A 20,778-nucleotide genomic window follows, 5' to 3' on the forward strand; every position below is an offset into this window, starting at 1 on the left:
TCGGATGAAAAAAAGTAACAACAAAAATCAAAAGAAGTTTTTTAGAAGGCCTGAAACCCCAGCATCGTTGCCGTGGAGGCGGGAAACAACAAGACAAAAGTCAATATGGCGGAAAATGTGCTGGTTGATGTCATAGTAAAAGTAAAACCGAACATGGCAAATAGGATACACTGCCGAAACTTCTGTGCTACGAAATGCTGCTACAGTGTTCATTTTCAGATTAGGTCGGTCGGACGACGCTTAACGGTGAAAAAAAGGTTATGGCCTAAACAAGACAAAAAAAAGTTTAGAGGGGTAGTTATATCTTCCTTTTATTCAAAACTTAGCCTTCTTATTATTTTTTGACACGGGTCGCCTTCTGACAATCGTTTTTGTTTTTGCGAATAAGCCCTAGAATGTTCTTTAGCTGCGTCAGTTTGAGGAGGCCAATTAATTCATTTCTGAGAAAATATCATCATTTGGTGATTTTTTTACATACTTTATGATAGATGTACGACTTTGCCTTTGTTTTATCATTATGATTATGATTCACACACCCGAAAGCAATACCTACAAAGAACTCAGCTGCCTTTATCGGTTAGCTCATAAATTCACTGACAATCCTCCTGAAACCCGCGCAATCGTCTTTGTAATTAACTTTCTCATCGCGTCTGTTAAACGCTGTGGTATGCACAAGTGAAAATTGGACACTTCTTGACAACTTCTACATTTTTATCACTGTAAGACTGTGTGTTAAAATCCAGCTTGCATCCGCGAGTTTAGAGATTTCGTGTGGCAACACCGTCTTTGAAATTTTGCTTAAAAATTAAGTTTGTCTTTCAGTTTGCATAACATCTTCCATATTTTCAAAACAGCTGGCAAAACGTCGGATGTATGGAAATCTGTGGTTTTCGGGTTTGTTTTTTGGTTTCGATGTTTGCATTAATATTTGAGAGTTGGTCAAGACAAGACTTGTTAAACTAGAGGTAAGAATTGACAACTAATAAAAAACTTATGGTTTTATGTATCCTACTATTTTTCCTTGTTAAGGAGATTCTTTTAAAAGCCTCTGGAAAATCAATAAAAAAAATGAAAAATGAAAAAATTCATGGCAATGATTGGGCAGAAATTCGAAGTTTTCACGATTTTTTTGAGGAAAATATGACCACGCATTTTCAATGTGGTGAAAAAAAAAAACAGGAAATTTGTCTATACTTGTTGATATCATTATATTTTATTCAATGGAAGATAATTAAGCGAGAATAAATAACGAGTTGCCATTACCTTTAGCCATAATGCTTCGCATACAAAATTGATTTTAAAAATGGCGACGGGAAGTCTGCTTCCTTCAACACTTAAGGCTATTTTTCCCAAAATTGTAAAAAACTGAAAAGACAATTGCTGCTGAAATTGGTGCCTTGGACACCCACCCAATCTGATTCAAATTGTGTCTGAGGGGCAGAAAGCTAAAGTTAGCCGAATACTAACATTTCTTAACTGCGAATCGTGTTAGGGTTAACTCCATGTCCCAGGGGGTGGGGGCGATTCCTCATTTGGCCTAGAAGGGTACGCGCCGCTGAACAGGGTGTGGTTTTCAGTATTTTGAATCTTAAACAGAGTACACAATTTCACAATTTAGCGTGCTGAACAGGGTGTCTTTTAATAAAAGTGTGGTTTAGGGCCTGTTTACATGGAGGTGGGGTAACCCGCCTGTCCATATAATCTCTCATTTTAATGTGATCACGTTTACATTTTAGGTGGGGCAACCCGTCCCATGTTACCTCACCTACTAGGGGTCTCCCACCTTCATGTAAACAGGGTCTTAGATTGGCAAAACAACAACTCTGCACGTGCATCACTCTTTTTTATATTGTACATTCCTTTGCCTTTTATGGAGGACGTGAACTCGAGACAACGACTTTCTTTTTCTTTTCCTGGACTTCGATACAGTCTTTTAGAATTCAATCAACTTCCAGAAAAAATTGCCAAGATTTGACCAATTGAACGAGATGGAAAAAGCGAGATACGGTTTAAAGCAGCGCGACTTCACTTTTTAGTGACGTTTTCGTAACCGTCGCCGTCGTTATCTTAAAGGACCTTACGAAACTTCAAAGGCGACGGCGACGGCGACGGCGACGGCGACGGCGATAGGAAGGACGAAAAGCAATAGGTCTAATTAGCAAAAAGACAACTCTGCACGTGCATCACGCTTTTTAGAAATTGTCTTTACCGTCCCTGCACAACTACCACGTAAAATGACCAAATTTTAAGTTTACTTGAGGACGGGAACGGTAAGTCGAAAAATTCTACCATCCCTGTCTGAACTCGGGCGAGGTCCCTTCTCCTCAGCTCCAACCTATTGTAGCGTCCTTTCTCTTAAGCAACTGTGCGACTTACGATAATCGCAAAAAAGTGAAAGGACGCGAAGTCTATTTTTTCCCGGGACGTTTTCATGGACGTCGCCTTTGTCGGATTGTAAGGTCCCAAATAGCATGGGCAATGAAAATGCCACGTTTCTCGGCAAAAGATACTAGGGACTTTACAATCGGCCGACGCGACGGCAGTGAAAATGTCGCTTCAAAAATGAAATTGCGCTCTTTCGGTCTTTATCACGATTATTCCAACTCACTTGCTTTGTCAAATGTAGGCGAACCCTCCCGTAGTTGAAATTCTAAGAACCATATTCAAATTTAGAAAGAGACTCAAATTTCGGCGTCGCTTGTTTACGTCTTCCCTAAAAAGTAAAATCAGGCAATTTCACGTCTTAAGGTGATGTTACACGGGACGATTCGCAACGACGATTTTTAGTGCAACCCAGCGTTGCAACATTGTTGCGACATTGTTTCGAAGGGTAACAACATTGTTCCAACATTGCAACGCTGTGTTGCGTTAAAAATCGTCGTTGCGAATCGTACCGTGTAACATCACCTTTAGTCGTGCAAAAACGGCAAAGAAATGTACACAAAAGTGAGCTGCACGTGCAAAGTTGTTGTTTTGCCTACTTGACGTTCTCGTTGCCGTCGCATCGTCGGATGGTAACGTCCCTATACTTTTCGCACGTCAGCTCTCTCCTCCGCAGAAGTCTCTTTGTGTCTACTTTTAAGGTGGAGGAGAGAGGCAAACCAGTAAAAGTTACTTCTGCCCGCATGGTAATTTGACGAAGGTTCTTTTGACAATTAATCTATAAATAACCTGAATATGAATCTAACCGGCGGCTGTAAACCAGGTCTTAAGGTGATGTGACGAGTAAATGAATGAATGAAGCTTTATTTAATCTCGGGTTTGATGAGGTTGGTTAGACCTCTAACAAATTTATGCTAATAAGCCGAGGGGAAAAAAAGCAAAGAAAACAAAACAAAGAAATAAAATAATAGAGAAAGAAAGGGAAATCCAAAAACTTATTTACAGTATAAAGCCTAAACATTACGTGACATAGCTATTTAAAAAGCCCAATTACTTATTATAATAGAACATAGATATTATATAGAATTAGCTAAAACCTTAGCTGTCGGACTGCTTTTTCGAAAGCTAACAAAGTTCTTAGGGATCTTAAGGTATCAGAAATCTTGTTCCAAGTGATAGTCGCCAAGTACTTTACTGAGTTCTTGCCATAACGAGCCGTATTAGGTTTCGGTACTTGCAGCTTGTTAACCCATCTCAGGTTTTTGATGTTGTCTGTTAATCTAAATATAGGTCTCACAGATATTCAGGGGGATAATTGTTAATTGTCTTAAATACAACAATTAACAAGTTCTGGATACGTCGATCAACAAGGCTGTAACCATTACGATCACAAAGAGTGCTAGTTTGTGGAGACTCGTCACTGTACGATTCGCAACACAGCGCTGCAAATGTTGGAATAATGTTGTAACCATCCGATACAATGTCGCAACAATGTTGCAACGCTGTGTTGGGCTACTAATCATACTGTTTCGTGGGTAAGCAAATTACAAAAAAAAATTGTAATTTGGTAACACACATCCTGTTAAGGTTCTACACACTACAATTTCTTCTCGTCTCTCTTAGCAATATGTTGCTTGGAATTAAAGGCACCTTTGTGAATGTCGAAATTTTATGATGCCTAAACACTTTTTTGGGGGGGGGAGGACACTTATTCACGACTTAAACCATAACAAGAGAAAGATATGGCCAGTGTTGCCTCAAAACATTTTCTTAAAATTTAGAGCTGAGCGCCGGAAATTGACACTGTTTTTGTTGCATGGGAGGATGACACTTGTTCACGACTTGTACCATAAAAATTTGGCCAGTATTGTTAACAAGCTAATCTATGGCCTCCTGACGTTTTGTAAAAATTTAGAGCTGAACAACGGAACTTTATACTGTTATATTGGGGGCCTGTAGGTGTTACTCAACCACCTTGGCTTTTGATTGATTTCCTCAGAAAATTTAGTCAAAAGCTGATATTGTATTACTTCGGTTTTCTCAATAGACGTGAATTTTTTCTGGTTGTTTTTGAATTACATAGGTTTTTCATTCTACTGCGAAGATCATGTTCACTTCCAAACGTGGTTTATGGTATTTTGACTAAAGATTGTATAATAGTTTTAATCTTCTTCCAACTTCGGTTCTATTTTTGCCAAGGCAATTTATAGGCACGTAGTGAGGATCGATCGTATCTTAGTATCAAGTATCTGTTTGACATACTGTAATTATTTTTAGATATGGGCATTTCAGCTAATGGATGCACGTGTACTTTAACAGTGAGGAAACCATCGGTCTAATAGAAAGTGCCTCAAGCTTGTCACGTTTTTTTCCTGATAAGGCGCGGAGAGATGAGGCTATTATACTGAACTATCGTACTGGTTAAGATAATCGAAAGATAAGGGGGATCGGACTGCTGATGGCCACGTCATTTCTAGAGAAAATAAATTGAAGCTTTATAAAATTCCCTTTCCTCCACCTGTTTTTCGGACCGTCTGGAATACAAACGAACACTTTATAAGGTTGTAAGGTTCGGACAAAAAATATAGAACTTCCCTTATATAATTTCATAAAAGATGTCCATGGAAGAATTTAAGGGTGAGCGAAATCTATATCACTAATCAATAAAAGGATCTTTTTGAAGAGACTTCCTTATACCGATAGATCGACCGCTCGAGAAGAAAAGAACTCGAATTGTCAATTAATTAGATGTTGGTTTGATCTACATGCACAAACACAGTGAGTTCCCTTCAACATGTTTAAAAATAGAAATAGGTCCTGTACATGTTCGCCATCAGTTAGATGATTTTAAACATTGTTTGAATGTAAAAGGTCTTTTGCGCTAAGGCTACAATCGAATTTTACTAGTAAGAAAAAATAAAATATTTCGCACCAATAATAGAAAAAAATACTTTCTTATATGATTATTCCTAAGATGACATTAGAGGGGAAAGTGCTTTATGTTTACAAAGCAATTTTGAATTTCATGGACATTTTATTGTTTCCTTTTGTTTTATTGGTCAATTATTTTGAGTTTAATATTTATACTGTTTGCCAGTGAATCCTAATTTATGACGAGTGACCCAATAAAAGACACAAGAATTCCTTATTCATAGTAATTAACAGAAACTGAAATTACGCACATCAGATATGCATGCGTCATTAATGATTTAAATAAGTCGGCTAAAGGACGAACACTCTTTAGTTTCACAAAGTTCCTCAAGGCGATGTTTGAAATTAGAATTACAATCAAATTTTGTTTCCGTCAAGAGGTAAAATCATTTCAAGAAGGCTGAGGAAGAGTTTTAACCGACAAAACTGAAATGGCGGAAGTAATTGGTAATATTTCCCGTGAAGAAAACGCAACTTCCCCAAGTGCTACAGACACCGGTGCTATGGAGAAAGCTTTCAAAACCCTGGCTTATGGCGTAATTGTGTTCTTTTCTGTGATCGGTAATTCACTGATTATCGCTGCGTTCAAACTTAACACCAGTGGAAAACTACGCACTGTCAACAACATGTTTATTGTCAGTATGGCTGCCGCAGACTTATTGATGACATTAGGGAGCATCCCTGAAAGGATCACGAGAATATTGGTCAATGACCAGTGGATTATTGGAGGAAACGCGGGAATATTTTTCTGCCGAACGACGAACTTCGTTGAGAAACTTTGCGTAAACGTAACCATTCTTCATCTTGTGATGATTGCTACAGATCGTTTTCTTGTGGTGTTTTATCCTCGCAGAAAACTTATTACAAGCAAAAGAGCTCTTCGAATGATTGTTATCACTTGGTTTGCATCAGCTGGTTACTGTGTGCCCTTGTTTTACTATGCCAACCTACTGGAGAGCGACGGAAAACTCTTTTGCAAAACGCGATACTTTTTCCAAAATTGGCGCGTTTGGTATCTGATTTTCCTGTCCCTGCTTTTGACAAGTTTGCTTCTAGTGGTCATATTATACAGCGCAATAGCTATCCAGCTTTGTAGAAGTAAGACACCCGGTGAACGTCCCTCGTTAAAAAGCCGCAATTGCACACGATTGAACAATCGAGTTCTCAAAATGGTGGCCATGGTTCTGTTAGCATTTTATTGCTGTTTTCTGCCGTATTGGATGGGCTGGATCTTGTGCTCTTGGTCGAAAATCATCTGCAACAATACATACACCTTTATTTCAATTTTACTTATGTACGCTAACAGTGCTGTTAACCCCATTATTTATTCATTTTTCAACGAGTATTTTCAGGTTGCTTTTCGCTTAATCTTTACAAACATGATACAACATTGTCTATGCTGCAAGAAAAAACGAGGCTTACTTGGCGAGGCCCGCAGTAGTGATAACACCAGCGAAAGGATTTCGGCCAACATAATCAAACGCCAAAGCATATTAGATGCAAAAATGTTTAACTTAAGAAAACAAACTGGTACACAGGTGTAAAATTAGTGAAAAAGGTCGTCTTTTCGACGCTGCAAAGCCTGTTATGTAGCAATTGTTATACGTGATGCTGGGCGTAACTGTTAATGCCGTACCTTTACTTCCAGTTGTTTATATATTTCTACGCGTACAATTCCTTCCATTAACGTTTTAATATTCAATTTACCCGTTTTTCTTTAATTTTCAAGAATTCTCTCTTGTCTAAACTAGGTGTCTCTCTAAACAATAGGTGTCTCGCACACCCCCGCAAACGAGTACAGAAAACGAAACAGGATAATAAGATATCAGTTCAAAGCAATCTGTCTTTCACACGATGGGAGATTTGGAAATTTCAATATTTTGCATTTCCTGTTTTCTATCAAAGTTGTAAAGCGATTTTCAATAATTTCGCAACTGTTTTTGGTCTCGAGATTTGTGACTGGCTAATAATCGTCTTGTTCTAATTTCCAGAGATCGATTGCGATTTTTCTCACGCCCCTCATTTCTTGCCTTAATTCGTGTATGTTCTAGAAACTTTCCTTAGTCGGTTTGTCATTTTGTTTACTGGTTCGCCTGCAACCACTGTGATTGGCTAGAGTGTTTTGTTTATGATCTTTCCCGGCGCTTAGCCGTAATCTGCTCTGCGAGATCTTAAAAGGAGCGTTAAACAATTAACAAAGCGTTGTAGAATTAAAAAAGATTTCATTACGCCTGTATACGACTTGAGGTAAAACAAATGAATGATATACCTATATTATAAAAGTTTTATGGCGTCTTAGTGGTATCATGGCAACGCTGCAATATGCTTAAAAGTTTAAACTAAAAATAATTAATCTTACTTTAAAGAGTTATTACTTTTCTTTTACTCCCATTTGGCGCTGAAACACGCAAGGGAAAAATGGTTTATTTCACTTTAACAGATTTTTATTTTATTTTAAGGTGTTTAAGGAGTAAGTTAGTGTTTGGTTATTAGTAATTTTTGCAGCCTAAAATAACAGTAAATTCGGAAATCAATAATTTCATGTTTCAATTCTCTTAGTCAAGTACATGAAGACATGGTAATTTTTGAAGAAATTAAATTTTAAAAAATGCATAGAATTGTCCCAGTTTGTTGAGATGAGAAATGGACAATATTTATGAGATATGTCGAGTTCCCTGCACACCTTTTTAGTTATTTTTGTCCTAATGCTTTTATACAAACGCATATTATAAAAAAAATAGACCATCATACACATCGCATCATTTACGCCCACGCGCGAAGTCCTACTACGCGTACTATCGTCACGCACTAAGTCGTGCTAGCCGTGCTTTAGTTACTGCTCTGGCGACGGTTTTCTCATTTTAATGCTTTTCATTTCGCGTTTACAACATCTCGTTCTTTCTGCAAAGTTAATTTCCCCCTTATCGCTTTTTCTACTCTTTTCGCCTCTTGAATCCACCTGCAAAAGGCATTTTCCCTTATTTTCCCAAGTCTCATTAAATCTTTCTTCCAAACAAGGATTGAGTGTCTTTTTAAGCAGACTCGATTAAATACAACTGCAAGTTTATGGCATCGGCTTTAGAAGAGAAGGCAATTTTTTTTTTGGCGGATCTCTTCTCATTTCACTCACTAGAATTTTTGACTAGTTTCGCCGAGCCATATCAAAAATACATGAACTTTAAAATCAAACGTGTCTACATCAGACGTGAGACGGTAGTCAGAGACATCAATTTAGAACTACTTTCATTACTGATTTAGTGATGAGTTCTTTGTAAGCTGTCCCATTATATCAGGGATCTCGTAAGCCGATCACGTAGCATAAGCAGGATAAAAAACATGCTCTCGCAAGCTTCTTTGAGGTTAAAATGCTTGCTCTCATGTTTTTGCTCTCCATTTGTTTGGCAAGTAAAAGAAATCATACCTTTACTAGAATTCCGTGCTGTGAAGGAGAGATATAAAACGTGATTTGGTTTATAATCACCTACTTCGGTAAATTGACCATCTTGACTGATGACACATTCAAACTGAGTGACGTTTTGAAAGCTGGCTAATTCGGGCATTCGCACATAGATGGAACCATTTCTGGGTAAATTAATTTACCATGACGGTAGATTATACCTTCTTATTTGGCAATTTTGCTCTTCCCATGGTTTCAAAAACGGAGCCCAGTTTTAAATTTTTTGCTTTGCATTTCTCGATGACGATAAAATGAGACAAAAAAGCCAAAAATGATGACGTAATTTGCATAACTCTCTTGTTTGCATTCCAAAAAATATTCCCCACTAGAAGGTGTGAATGGGGTTAACCGACTAGCGACAAAGGGCGAAAAATAGCACTGACTACCGACAAAACGAGTGAAAAATTACCGACTACCGACAGGAAAAATATTAACCGACTACCGACATGGGCTGACAATATCAATATTTGTTTTCAGAAAAAAGAGAATTTTGCATTTTTTTCTAGCCGTTAGGAAGTAACCTCTTTAAATTTATGACTCATCAGATGGTCTAACAGAAAGAACTTCCTCTTTTGTTGATACGGGTACATTACTACAACCAATATCATAATCACAGAAGACACACCTTAAAGATGCTACCGACTTTATAAATTTTATTGAAAAGACAAAGGTGAAAATACTGAACGTTTCTTGTTTTGGTACGGGAAATGCTTAGATTAATCATCAAAGAAAATTCTTTCCAGTTTAATGGAAAGCACTATCAGCAAAAAACCACGGTACCGCGATAAGCACATACAGCAGTTTCGTTTCCAACATTTTCATGGCCAAATATATTGAAACACAAAGTTTAAGCAAAACCGTTTTTAAACCCACTGTTTGAAAACGCTACATGATATTTTTCCCTATGGGACATAAGTAAACCAGACATGTTAGATTTCTTCAAATTCACGGAACAATTAAACTTACTTCACCCTACTGCTCTACTGGCTATGAAATTTACGGCCGAAGTATCTGACACTGAGACAATTTTTTTAAACCCGGTTGTATACCAAGGCACAACATTCAACGAAAAATGAGAAAAAGCTATCCTTGATCCTATCATTTTATCCTCTTGGGAAAATCCCAGAAAAACCTAAGGGAGTTAAAGTGTTATTTCTTTGAGAAAGGAAAATTATGGCAAAGGAAATGCTTGTTAGAGCCCAAAAAATTAAAGGTATGGATGTGCAGCCTGTCACCCCTTGCAGTTTTTAAGTAAGAATAATTTAAGTATCCAAAAGGCTGGAGTCCATTAATTAATTAATTACTTTTTACTGTGCCCTATAGTCGACAGGGAAACCAAGTTCGCATTTACAATAAAAGGTTTGGTGATTTTATCAGTACTCATGATACTCATTTGGCAAACAATGGTGGTATAAACGATCATGTTGCATAAACAAACAAGAGTTAATGAAGCTTAAGTGCAACCAAATGATGCATTCTTACAAGTTTTACTCTCTCCTTAGGGATCAAAGTCTTGAAACTGGGTGAAATACATAAAAAATATTAATAATTAACAAGCGTTTTTACTTATTAACTGAGATTTTCCAACAGCCGACAAAAATCAAAAAGTTTAACCGACTACCGACAAAGATCAAAAATTTTAACCGACTACCGACAAAGTAACTGAATTTTAACCGACAACCGACAAGTGGACCCCCCCATTCAGACCCTCCTACTAGCTGTTTCGTGAGAGTGTGGAAATAACAGCTCTTTCATCGAAGAAGCGAAACAAAGCCATTGGCGTTTATTTGAGGTCACATGACATTTCACAATAGAGACCTTTAGATTCGAGACGAGAACGACAACGAGAGGGAGATTTGATTTTTTTTTTTTTTTTCCCTATTCAGACAATAGACACCCTGGAATCCTTCATTTGTACTTTTTTTGGCCAGATAAGTTAGAATGTTATCTTTATTGGAGGAGGTTAAGCCCAAAAACCAGTAATTATGTGACCCGGTGAATTCTTTGTAATATCTTTTTCCTTAACAACCAGATAAATGCATCGGCCTTAATTAGTGTTATCATATCATATATTTACTTTATCAGTAAAACTGCGACAGATGTTATTTAATCAGGCAATGGATATATTTACTCTTCCTACATTGAAAAAAGGCTTTTATTCACCTGGTCAAAAAACGTTTTCTCACGTACAACGCTTATATCCAGTCTTATACTAGGCGCAGCATACTTACACTATAGATTATTGCCATGATTATAATACTGCAAAATTCTCAAAGCAAGGCTTATATAAATAGAATCCAATTGTTACAGTATCTTGACATATGGAACAGTTCAAAAAGTCTTTCATTTTAAAGATCAAACTGCAATAAGTCAGCAGTTCACCGTAATTTTTGAGTCGTGGTTTTAGGCAGAGCTCCTGAAGTGTTCCTCACTTTTAAATTTACACGTAATATCCTGTACACTAAAGAAATATGAGAAGTTATGTATCTGGTTTGTTTTCTTAAAGTCGACATGCATATCCTCCCCATCACATTTCCCATTTTTAGAAGAATTTGTTTTGCAAACAAATCCTTTTTCACTTGTTAATCATTCCTCTTTAAAACTCACTATCTTTAAGTCTGATTGAGAGGTATTACTTCATAGAAAAACTGGATGTTCGTCAGCCTAAAAGGTTAAAGAGTTTAGTAAACCTGGGATCATAATTCTACTGTAAGTGGGAGTATTCCTGATTGTACAAAGACCGTAGTTAACTTACAACTATTACTCTGATTCAGAGGTAAGGATTCACCTGCGAGCCAGGCTGGATTATGGAAATCCCTGGGGCTTATTCGTTTATTGAAACGTTTCAGCAATATTGTTCTGCTAATGATGCTGATAAGGTGTCTTTTGCTTACAATACCAGTTGCAAATTACCGAGAAAATATCGATATTCAAATACAGGCTAATGAGCGCGGCACGTTCTTACAGCTCAGCGTACTATAATTGCGGGTGTTGTAAGCAAAAGCTCGTTCTTAATACCTCCACGCCACTTAATGTAGTCCTTTAACCTTGAAACCATTACAGTCAAAGTTATTGACCAGAACAGCAATTCCCTGCACAATACTGAGTTTACAGTCTGGATCTATCCAACGTCGCAATTTTTTTTCTTATCTGGTTTATACGTATACCAATGTTTCTATTCATAGTTCAAAGTTTTTCTTTTCAGATCACTCATTAAAATTCATCCTGCTAATTGATTAAAGTGACTTGGCCTTCCCAATTAAATGGGGCATTCTACCCGCTAGGCCCCTAATACACACTTTAATTTAATTTCTCCTTATTTTTGCTTTATAGTAAACATACGCCAAAGGAGAGCAAAAGACAAGAAAAAAGCCGGAACACCTGTTATAACGAACTGAGATTCACCCGTTACAACGAACGTTTTTTCCGATAGCCAGACGCTTTGCACTTATCCGAATAGCTAGCAGGGTGCTGTCCAGTGCAAGAGAGCTTATCATAAGCAACAACGACACTGACGGCGGACGGCTACGAAAACGTCACTTGGAAAGTGAATCCGCGCTGCTTCAAACTTTATCACTCTTATTCCATCTCGTTCAACTCGTCAAATGTTGGCAAATTTTTTCTGCGGTTCAATTATTAAGCACTTTTTCGAAGTTCAGGAAAAGAAAAAGGAAGTCGCTGCCTTGTGTTCAAGTCCTCCAAAAAACGTGAAATTAAGAAGCTTCACCTTGTGGTCCGGCAGTGACGGCAATGAAATGTACAAAAAAGGGTGAAAGTGCATAGTTGTTGTTTTGCCAATCTTAACCGTGCTTTTTGCCGTTCTCGTTGCTGTCGCCGTCGCCGTCGTCGTTACTTTATAAGCTCCCTGTAAGTCCTGATTCCATGTCCCTCCTGGCGGCCCTTTATTCTGCTACCAAGTTAGTGTGAAGGTGCTTTCTTGGGCACTAACTTGTGCCCCCTGTTGATATATCCACGACCCCATTTGCTTGATGGTCTTACCTTGAATTGCGATTCCATTCCCATCCAGACACTGTACTGAACCTTTTCTAGCGATGTATTTTTCGTGGCATTCGGTACTGAGAAATATCGTTTCTCTACGGGGCAAACAGCATTTAAAAAGCTTTTTGAAAATAAACCTAAATGAGTCGCGAAAATTGTGATTGAGGCTCGAGTAAATAATTGGATTTACCGCGCTGTTCCCATAAATGAGGAAGATGGCCACAAACACGTATGTGTCACTGCAGATAGTGTCGTTGTAGTAATAAGAACAAAACACCCAGCCGATCCAATATGGTAGAAAACAGCAGTAAAATGTAAATACGATCAAAGCGACCATTTTGAGAACACGTTTGTTTAATCTTGCACCTCTGCGACTTCTGAAGGACAGGCGTACACCGGGTGTTTTTCGCCTGTAAAGTCGGATGGCAATTGCGGCATATAACACCACCACCACAAGCAGGGTTAAAACAAGTAATGACAGGAAAAGCAGATACCAAACCCGCCAGTTGTGGAAAAAGGTTCGCGTTTTGCAAAAGAGTTTCTCGTTTTTCTCCAATAGGTTGGCGTAGTAAAACAAGGGTACACAGTAACCAGCTGACGCAAACCAAGTGATGATAATCATTCGAAGAGCTCTTTGGCTTGTGATAAGTTTTCTGCGAGGATAAAACACCACAAGAAAACGATCTGTAGCAATCATTGCAAGATGAAGAATGGCCACGTTCATGCAAAGCTTCTCAACATAGTTGGTCATTTTGCAGAAAAATATCCCAGCGTTTCCTTGAATAATCCACTGTTCACTAACCAATATTCTCGTGATCCTTTCGGGGATGCTCCCTAATGTTATAAGTAGGTCCGCGGCAGCCATACTGACAATAAACACGTTGTTGACAGTGCGAAGTTTGCCGTAGGTATTGAGCTTAAACGCAGCGATAGTCAGAGAATTACCGATCACAGAAAAGACCACAACCATGCTGTAAGCCAGGGTTTTGAAGACTTTTTCTATGGACAAGTCACTTGAATGGAAAGATACTAGAGTAGAGTTTTCCCCGCTAGAAATGTTAACAACTAAGTCCTTTTGGTTCATCCAGTTTAGGAGGCTTCGATTTTGTTCCATGATACTTGAATTTAGCTTTGCTGCGTGTTGGATCTTATCAGGTGGTAGACTATTGTAAGAGGAAAGGCACTTGAATTAAACAAAACAGCAAATTGTTTCAGCTTGTTTTGTCCCTCCAGTGTTAGGGCTTCTTGTGTCTTTTATATCATTTCATAATTTATGAACATAATATATTCATGCAAGTCTTAGTTTCGATAGGGTTTACGAGAAATCATTTAAATTTCAGCAAATATTTGTATAGAGAAAGTCCTTTTAATTTTTTTAAGGAAAAAAATTGACGTAATTTAATTTCAATATCTGGCATTGTAAACAGACAATCTTTCTCCCACAAAAACTCCGTTAAAAAAAAAAGGTTTGACCAGATTTCAGGTAACCCCAGAAACCCGCAGTGATCAGTGACATTATTGGAAAACTAAGTGTTACACTTGTATTGTTTTGTAGCAGTGGGGTCTCAGCACATTATTAAAGTAAAACCTGTGATATGCAAAAATATTAAATCACCCATTTTTATATATTGCGAAACAATCGTCTAATTTAATGTGACTTTTGAAGAGCTCCATTTACTAGTTTCACGAGGGACCTAGAGAACCATCACGAAACGAAAACTTATCCAACATAGCACTTAAACGCGGTCCTGATTTAAAACTTCATTTTATGGCGACAGCAAACAGTTTTCATTGTGTTATTTTATTATTATTATTATTATTATTATTATTATTATTATTATTATTATTACAATACTGCATAAACTATTCTAGGCTATGATATCCGAGCAGAGATTTATCTATTTGGATCTTGTTTACTGTGGGTAATGTCGACCGAGATATCGGTCCACGTAGCCTAACGGGGTAGGAAGAGCAAGCAACAAGAGCGTTTATGAACGAAGCTAAATCGCAAACGAAGTCTGTGTGTAAACCGTCTCGCAATCAACTGATTGCTCTAAAATCAGCTCAAAAGCGACTATTTCTAAATAAAACGGAAACAACGGCAAAAAGCTTAAGACGTATTTTGGGTCCAAAAATGCAACGTAAACAAATAGGAATAAGCTTCCAACGGAGAGATAATACAATTGTAAGTTAGGCTGAGGGTTCTAATATTGTTCGCTGAGTGGCATGCGAAGAAGTCATTAGCGCATGAAAGCGTAGGCCACTTACACAGTCCAATCAACCAATCATCTTCCAGAATTTCGCATAGAGCATAAAGTTAAATGTTGAATATTTTGAAAATACATTAGAATAAGATCCACTTTATGAACAACCTCATGGACAGAAAATGGCCCAGAAACAGTGCCAATATTTCCACTTACCAGTATAACAATAGTAAAATTACCCATTAGATAGAAATAAAAAAAACCACAGCAGGTGGAAGACGAGGATTCGATATTTTCAAAAAGGCGGTATTTGAGAAAGTGAGGATTGCTGACGCCAAAACATGTTTACCTACTGGAAAACTGGTTTAATTGGTAAAGAAGGAAGCAAAGTCACAATGCATACGTGTATTAAGGAAGAGAGTAAAGCAGTTAAAACTCGAACATCAAGAAAGTCACAGATCCTTAATTTGATCGCGCAAAAAATTCGCTCACTGTTTAAGACTTCTCGTGGCTTTATTAAACACCAAATAATATATATATATACTTGCATGCTCCGAGCATTCTCCAAGAGTACAGCAACCCTAAAAGCCTGTCAATCTCACTCGGATCTATATTCATGTTAAATTGACCCAAACACTGCCTGTCCCCTTGTCCTTTTATTGGCGAAATCAGTTTTAAAAGACTCCTGTCAACTATCATCGGAAGAAAGCTTCTATTTATAACTTCCTTGTAAGAGGAAGGCATAGCGCTCTGATTATGTGAGAGTTGAAAGTTCCTCTTTTTCCTGTTGATGTCATCAAAACTCACGTACGCCCACGTACGAGCAGGACCCAACATGGTAATTTGGACATAAAAATGTGTTTTAGTATTATGAGGATGGGTGTGACAAGGAATGCTGAAAGAGCATAGATGCAGCTAAACTCGAAACAGTAGAGTGGTACAACCCCGTCAAGTGAGCAATATACCAAGCCTTCCTTTAATTTTAAAAAAAGACAAGAAATAGATTGCTAGATTAATCATTTAGACCAAGAAAGAACGGAAATATGTATACCAGGAAATAAAGGCAGCTGACACTAACTCTAAAATTATATGACGTATGAATGAAATTGCCTTTTTTTGGCTGCGCGCGCAAAATCGTCGGTTGAGTCAGAGACCATAGCAACCAAAACTAAACATACTGTTCAGCCAGAGCCTACGAGCTCCTATTAAAAATGTAGGAAGAATATTCCAAGCCAATACTTTTGCGAATACATCCGCCCCAATAAGATTTATAATTGAATTGTAAATTGTTACATCGAGCATTTCCATTGTTTGACAAGAAAATGACGACTCCGTGACGACTTTTCAATCTTGGCCATCAGGTTACGCCATGAGAAAAACAAAGTAATTTAAATTTTAAGCAATTCTTACCTTCTACGTTGCAAAAGTTGTTCATTCATTCATTTCCCGAAAGCAGGCGAAGTTGCTAACAACGTAAGAAACTCAAAATAGCGCGGCAGATTAGAAACTTTTTCCCTTTGTCTCTTCTCTAAAGACTCTAAACGTGACACGAATGTACTCGTTTCGCCTCGCAGGATGGCGGATGATATGGGAAAAAAAATCCGCGTCATAAAGGCAAAATAGAACGTTTGCTTCTGCGCGCTCATTTTATCGAACGTCTTAGGATTTCATGAAACTATTCCTTCCTAAGACTCTTGACCTGTAAATTTGTAAAGCAAAGCAAGCGGCAATAAAACATTTTTTACTGCCGATAATTTCAAATGAGAAAAAAAAAATGTTTAACTCTGCGCAGCCCATTTGGTTGGGCCGCAAATCATACTCGTCCGACCATCGCTTACTTTCCCCGAAAGCAATTTATTTGTCTTTTTTATCTTAATCAGTTTACAAGTAGTGGGCTAGAAGCGCGGGAATTAACAGATCGAAAAGGGATATATCCAGGGATAACCGAACTTAAGGGAAAGTTCATTTAATATGACAAGGGGGGAGGGGGGATGAAGATATTGAAACTCGAAGCTTGAAATTTTAGCAGCCCCCCTCGCTAGCGGTTCAATTTTTTAGGAGCCCCCTCCTTGGTAGTCGAAAAAATTTCAGAGCCCCCCCCCCCCTCCTCCTTCATTTCTCAACATTTCTTGTTACAGAGTCATCGTTTTTATAGTTCCCGTTAGCAGATTTTGAGATCTTGTTGAATCAATGTGGTTTTATCATAAAAAGTTTGAGCATTTCTAATTTTTGAAATTTTCTAAAGCATTTTTGGGATGAACAAGAGTGTAATAATTGCTGAGGCTACATTTGTTATATGTGTAAACCACGTGATATAGCTGAGTTGCACAGGTCATTAAATTGTTGAGTTGAAAACCATCCGATCTGTATGATGATGTCATGTGTTGGTTTTGAAGTATACAAATTTTCGGAGCCCCCCCTCCTAGCGCAACAATTTTTTCAGAGCCCCCCCTTCGGGTGTCTAAAAATTTTCGGAGCCCCCCCTTCAATATCTTCATCCCCCCCCGCCCCCCTTGTCATATTAAATGAACTTTCCCTAATTATTAAAGACTTGGTTGGTTTTAAATGTGGCGCGAAATTTACTAACCAATCGCAAAGCGAAATATCCACAAATCACCGAGCTGAATTAATACTTGGTTCCGTACGGCTTAGTGTGCGTATATCGCGTTATAAGTGCAGGCGGGCGGGGTACTTGGAAAGCACGAGAAGAGTTGCTTGATGGGTAGGTGAAGGCTACTCTGCTGAGCTTCTTGAATGCTCTCTAGAGTTCTAAAGTGCATCTTTAACTGGATATGCGCAAAGCTTAAAGTATGACAAAATCGGCGTTTTTAAGCTGTTTGAGCTTTTGGGGTTTTTGTACTGCTCGCTAGTTTGTGGTTAGGAAATAGCTTAGAAAAACCCACCCTAATGAGTCTAATGAGAGATCCTCTGATGAGATCGGAAAAGTTGTTCTTAGTTTAGAGGGTCTGCTAGCTTATTCCTTGCAATTCCAGTTCGCTCTCATTCGGTGAATGAATTCCCTCATCCGTTGTTTGTCCTTCAGTCGACAACTCAGCCAATTCTTCAAGAGTGTTTCCTCTTTCCACATATTGTAAAGGACTCCATCGAATTGGAGAATATCTGATCATCGATAACACGGGTGTCGCTGGGGGAACAATACACGAGTTGCATAAATTATATGCCTTTGACTGATTTCTTAAAGACGGTGACTCCAAACTTCTTTCCTCGGGTGCAAAGCCTCTCTTGAGTTTTGAAGCTTGGAAAGGGAAGAATTTATAAGTTGGAGACGGGCTGCTGTATAGTTTTTGTGGTTCCTTTTTCACTAACTTTTCAGCGTCACTGTGCATGTTGTCACAGTCGAGGCCAAAATATTTGGCACACTTCGTGACGCAGTTTATGGGTTCATCCGCGTTCCACGTTTTGTATTTTAACAAGTTTATCTCTCCGCGTGTCGGTAAATCACGTGACTCGTATGGTCGAAATCCTCCGTTGACAAAGATTTTTTGCCAGTCAATAAATTGAGACTTTCCGCTAGAAAATCCACCTCTTTGACTTTTTGTCGACTTTGGAAAGTCAAATTTTTCCCTTTTTGTCTTTGCTAGTGACTTGCAATCCCCAAGAGGCGGCAAGTGATCTTCTTCGTCTCTTTTGTTTTCAACGAAGGCTGCTCTTGAAGTTTCCTCCGCCGACAAAATTCCATCACTTGACCTTATCTCAGCGCTTGACTCGTCTTCATCGTTATGTAAGAACCTTCTACCAATTTTTTTCTTGTCCAGTCGCAATTCACTCAGTTTTTCTACGTTTCTCTCTTCGCTTCTTTCAACACAGTTCTCCAATTTCCCCAGAAAAGGTGTTCGAACAGTTTTTTTTGTTTCTTTTACTTTGAGGAAAAGACGTTCACAGCTTACATTTAATCCAGTGTTTTTCGTGTCACTGTTTTTCTCATCGTTACCGGATGTTTGCTCACTAAGGAGCTTTGCCCAGCTATTGTTGAGGAGTTGAGGTTTTCTCGCAGCTATTCCGGGGAATAGTTTCGTTGAATTATGCTTCTGTTTTTTCATTTTTATTCAGATGTAGCGGCAAAAAGATGGTAAAGTGTAGCATTGTTAGGTTTGTACTTGGTGGATGCAACTGAAAGGCAAATGATAAGAACATTAATAAACGCAGAGCTCGCATGACGATCACAATTCATGAAGTAACGGCGTTGCCAGGGGGTCCAACTAATATACGTCAAGGCTCCCGCCGCCCGAAAGAAGTACCTTTTTTGAATTCTGGCTTCAGGTATATGAAACGGTAGGGGTTTTACTATTTGAAGGACATGGAATGGTAGAGAAATCTGTCATTTCGGTCTGTAAGAGGACCCAAAAGAGCAAACAGATGCATTTTAAGGCTGTGAAAAGTCGAGAAAACTTTCTGGTTTTGTGATTCATGTATTCATATTTAAAAGTCAGTTGATTTACGAGAGTTAAGGGATGCAAAGTTCTAAACAAGTACATGAAAGGGGTACAATTGGTCATGAATAAAAGCCACGCACACGAAAGGGGTACCTTGTTTGTCAAAAATGGACCTACGGGTGTAGCCCTCCCACATAGTAACTTTGTTGATTACCCCCTTCCCCCGGGTTGAGTTGCTGTTGTTGTTGTTGTTGTTGTTGTTGTTGTTGTTGCTGCTGAAGTACAAGGGAACCCAACTGGCAAAGATGTTTTCTGAAGAATCTTGAGATTAATATGAAACTATTAAGTATATATTTGAATGAAAAAGGAGGAAGAAGGAAATAAGCTTCCCACATTTACTGTATATTCAAACTAACATTCATTGCTGTAGATATTAAACTGTCTTCAAATGGTTATGATTTGATGATTGCTCCAGCCGGTCTGCTTAAAAAATACGACATTAGCACTAAAGAGGGAAATTATTACCGTCTGTAACCGGTTTCATTTACGCCTTCAGTTTACCGATCAGTAATTAGATAGATAAAGACCTACATAGAAATTAACGTAGTTCAATTTCGATGGCAAGCACATACTTAAGACTATATTTTTAGGGACGATACGATTACGTTTGGGGCCTTCGTAAAATTCTTTTTCAACGCCATGGTGTGTACAACAAAAGATCATCAGAAGAATGCTTGACAGGAGGCACTCGAGCTAAATCGACTCTGTTGGTTAAAAAATGTGACAGTGCTTAAAACCAACTGCGTGAAAGTAAAGACATTCACACTATGCAGAAAACAATTTGATAGCATTTCTTATTTTCAAGCCTAAAAGCTTTTATTAAACAGTCAAAGAAAACTTTACCCAATTTCTCTTCAAAACCATTACTCTAATTAATTCGCACCCAAACGAAAACTATTCTTTACTAACTCCACTAGTTTTTACTAAGCCACAGTCAAGAGTCCCGCATATACACTTGGAACACGTTAGGCCGACATATTCCCGAAGAAGCAAAACTTGGATTATGTTTTCTTTCTCCGTGTGGTCAGTTTAATCTTTTAATTGCCCCGGCCTTAAAACCGAGAACAGTAGGCATTACTGAGCTTTACAAACTTACCTGAAACTGTCCGCGTTTGCCTCTCTTTGCATGTTAACATTTCTTTTTGAGCCCTTTAAGCGTAAGAAAAGAAAACTTCAAAAAGATGTAACATGGATCCGGTCATTTGTTTTGCCTCTATCGTTGATGTATTAGTACCAAGGTTGTACTGAGGTCGGTTGCTAAGCGGTTATACTTTGAAAGTTTCATCTATACGCTTGGAGTAACAAAAGAAACTGCCAGCACAATTAGGACCTAATCCACCGCATCATGCCG

General features: G+C 38.2%; 3 protein-coding genes across 3 annotated transcripts; 1 reads left to right on the forward strand and 2 right to left on the reverse strand.

Annotated features, from left to right (window-relative positions):
* The first annotated feature begins 5,472 nt into the window (after window positions 1-5,472).
* Window positions 5,473-7,904, forward strand: LOC140935861 (neuropeptide FF receptor 2-like). Its single transcript, XM_073385438.1, has one exon. The coding sequence runs from the start codon at window positions 5,745-5,747 to the stop codon at window positions 6,855-6,857; it is 1,113 nt and encodes a 370-aa protein (XP_073241539.1). The 5' UTR covers window positions 5,473-5,744; the 3' UTR covers window positions 6,858-7,904.
* Window positions 7,905-12,680: 4,776 nt separating this feature from the next.
* Window positions 12,681-16,495, reverse strand: LOC140934188 (galanin receptor type 1-like). The gene is made up of 2 exons (XM_073383859.1): window positions 16,384-16,495; window positions 12,681-13,932 (listed from the first exon to the last, which is right to left on the reverse strand). Exons 1-2 carry the CDS (start codon window positions 16,410-16,412, stop codon window positions 12,681-12,683), a joined length of 1,281 nt encoding a protein of 426 aa, XP_073239960.1. The 5' UTR covers window positions 16,413-16,495.
* A 1,447-nt stretch (window positions 16,496-17,942) lies between these two features.
* Window positions 17,943-19,103, reverse strand: LOC140934189 (uncharacterized). The gene has a single exon (XM_073383860.1). The coding sequence runs from the start codon at window positions 19,032-19,034 to the stop codon at window positions 17,943-17,945; it is 1,092 nt and encodes a 363-aa protein (XP_073239961.1). The 5' UTR covers window positions 19,035-19,103.
* Window positions 19,104-20,778: the final 1,675 nt, after the last annotated feature.

The sequence above is a fragment of the Porites lutea genome, chromosome 4 (assembly GCF_958299795.1).
Source record: "Porites lutea chromosome 4, jaPorLute2.1, whole genome shotgun sequence".
In the NCBI taxonomy this organism is placed as follows: domain Eukaryota; kingdom Metazoa; phylum Cnidaria; class Anthozoa; order Scleractinia; family Poritidae; genus Porites; species Porites lutea.

Coding starts and splice junctions, on each gene's coding strand:
- LOC140935861 (XM_073385438.1), top strand. CDS start 5,745: ATGGCGGAAGTAATTGGTAATATTTCCCGTGAAGAAAACGCAACTTCC.
- LOC140934188 (XM_073383859.1), bottom strand. CDS start 16,412: ATGAATGAACAACTTTTGCAACGTAGAAG. Junction 13,933..16,383: donor CAACTTTTGCAACGTAGAAG/GTAAGAATTGCT, acceptor CTCTTACAATAG/TCTACCACCTGATAAGATCC.
- LOC140934189 (XM_073383860.1), bottom strand. CDS start 19,034: ATGAAAAAACAGAAGCATAATTCAACGAAACTATTCCCCGGAATAGCT.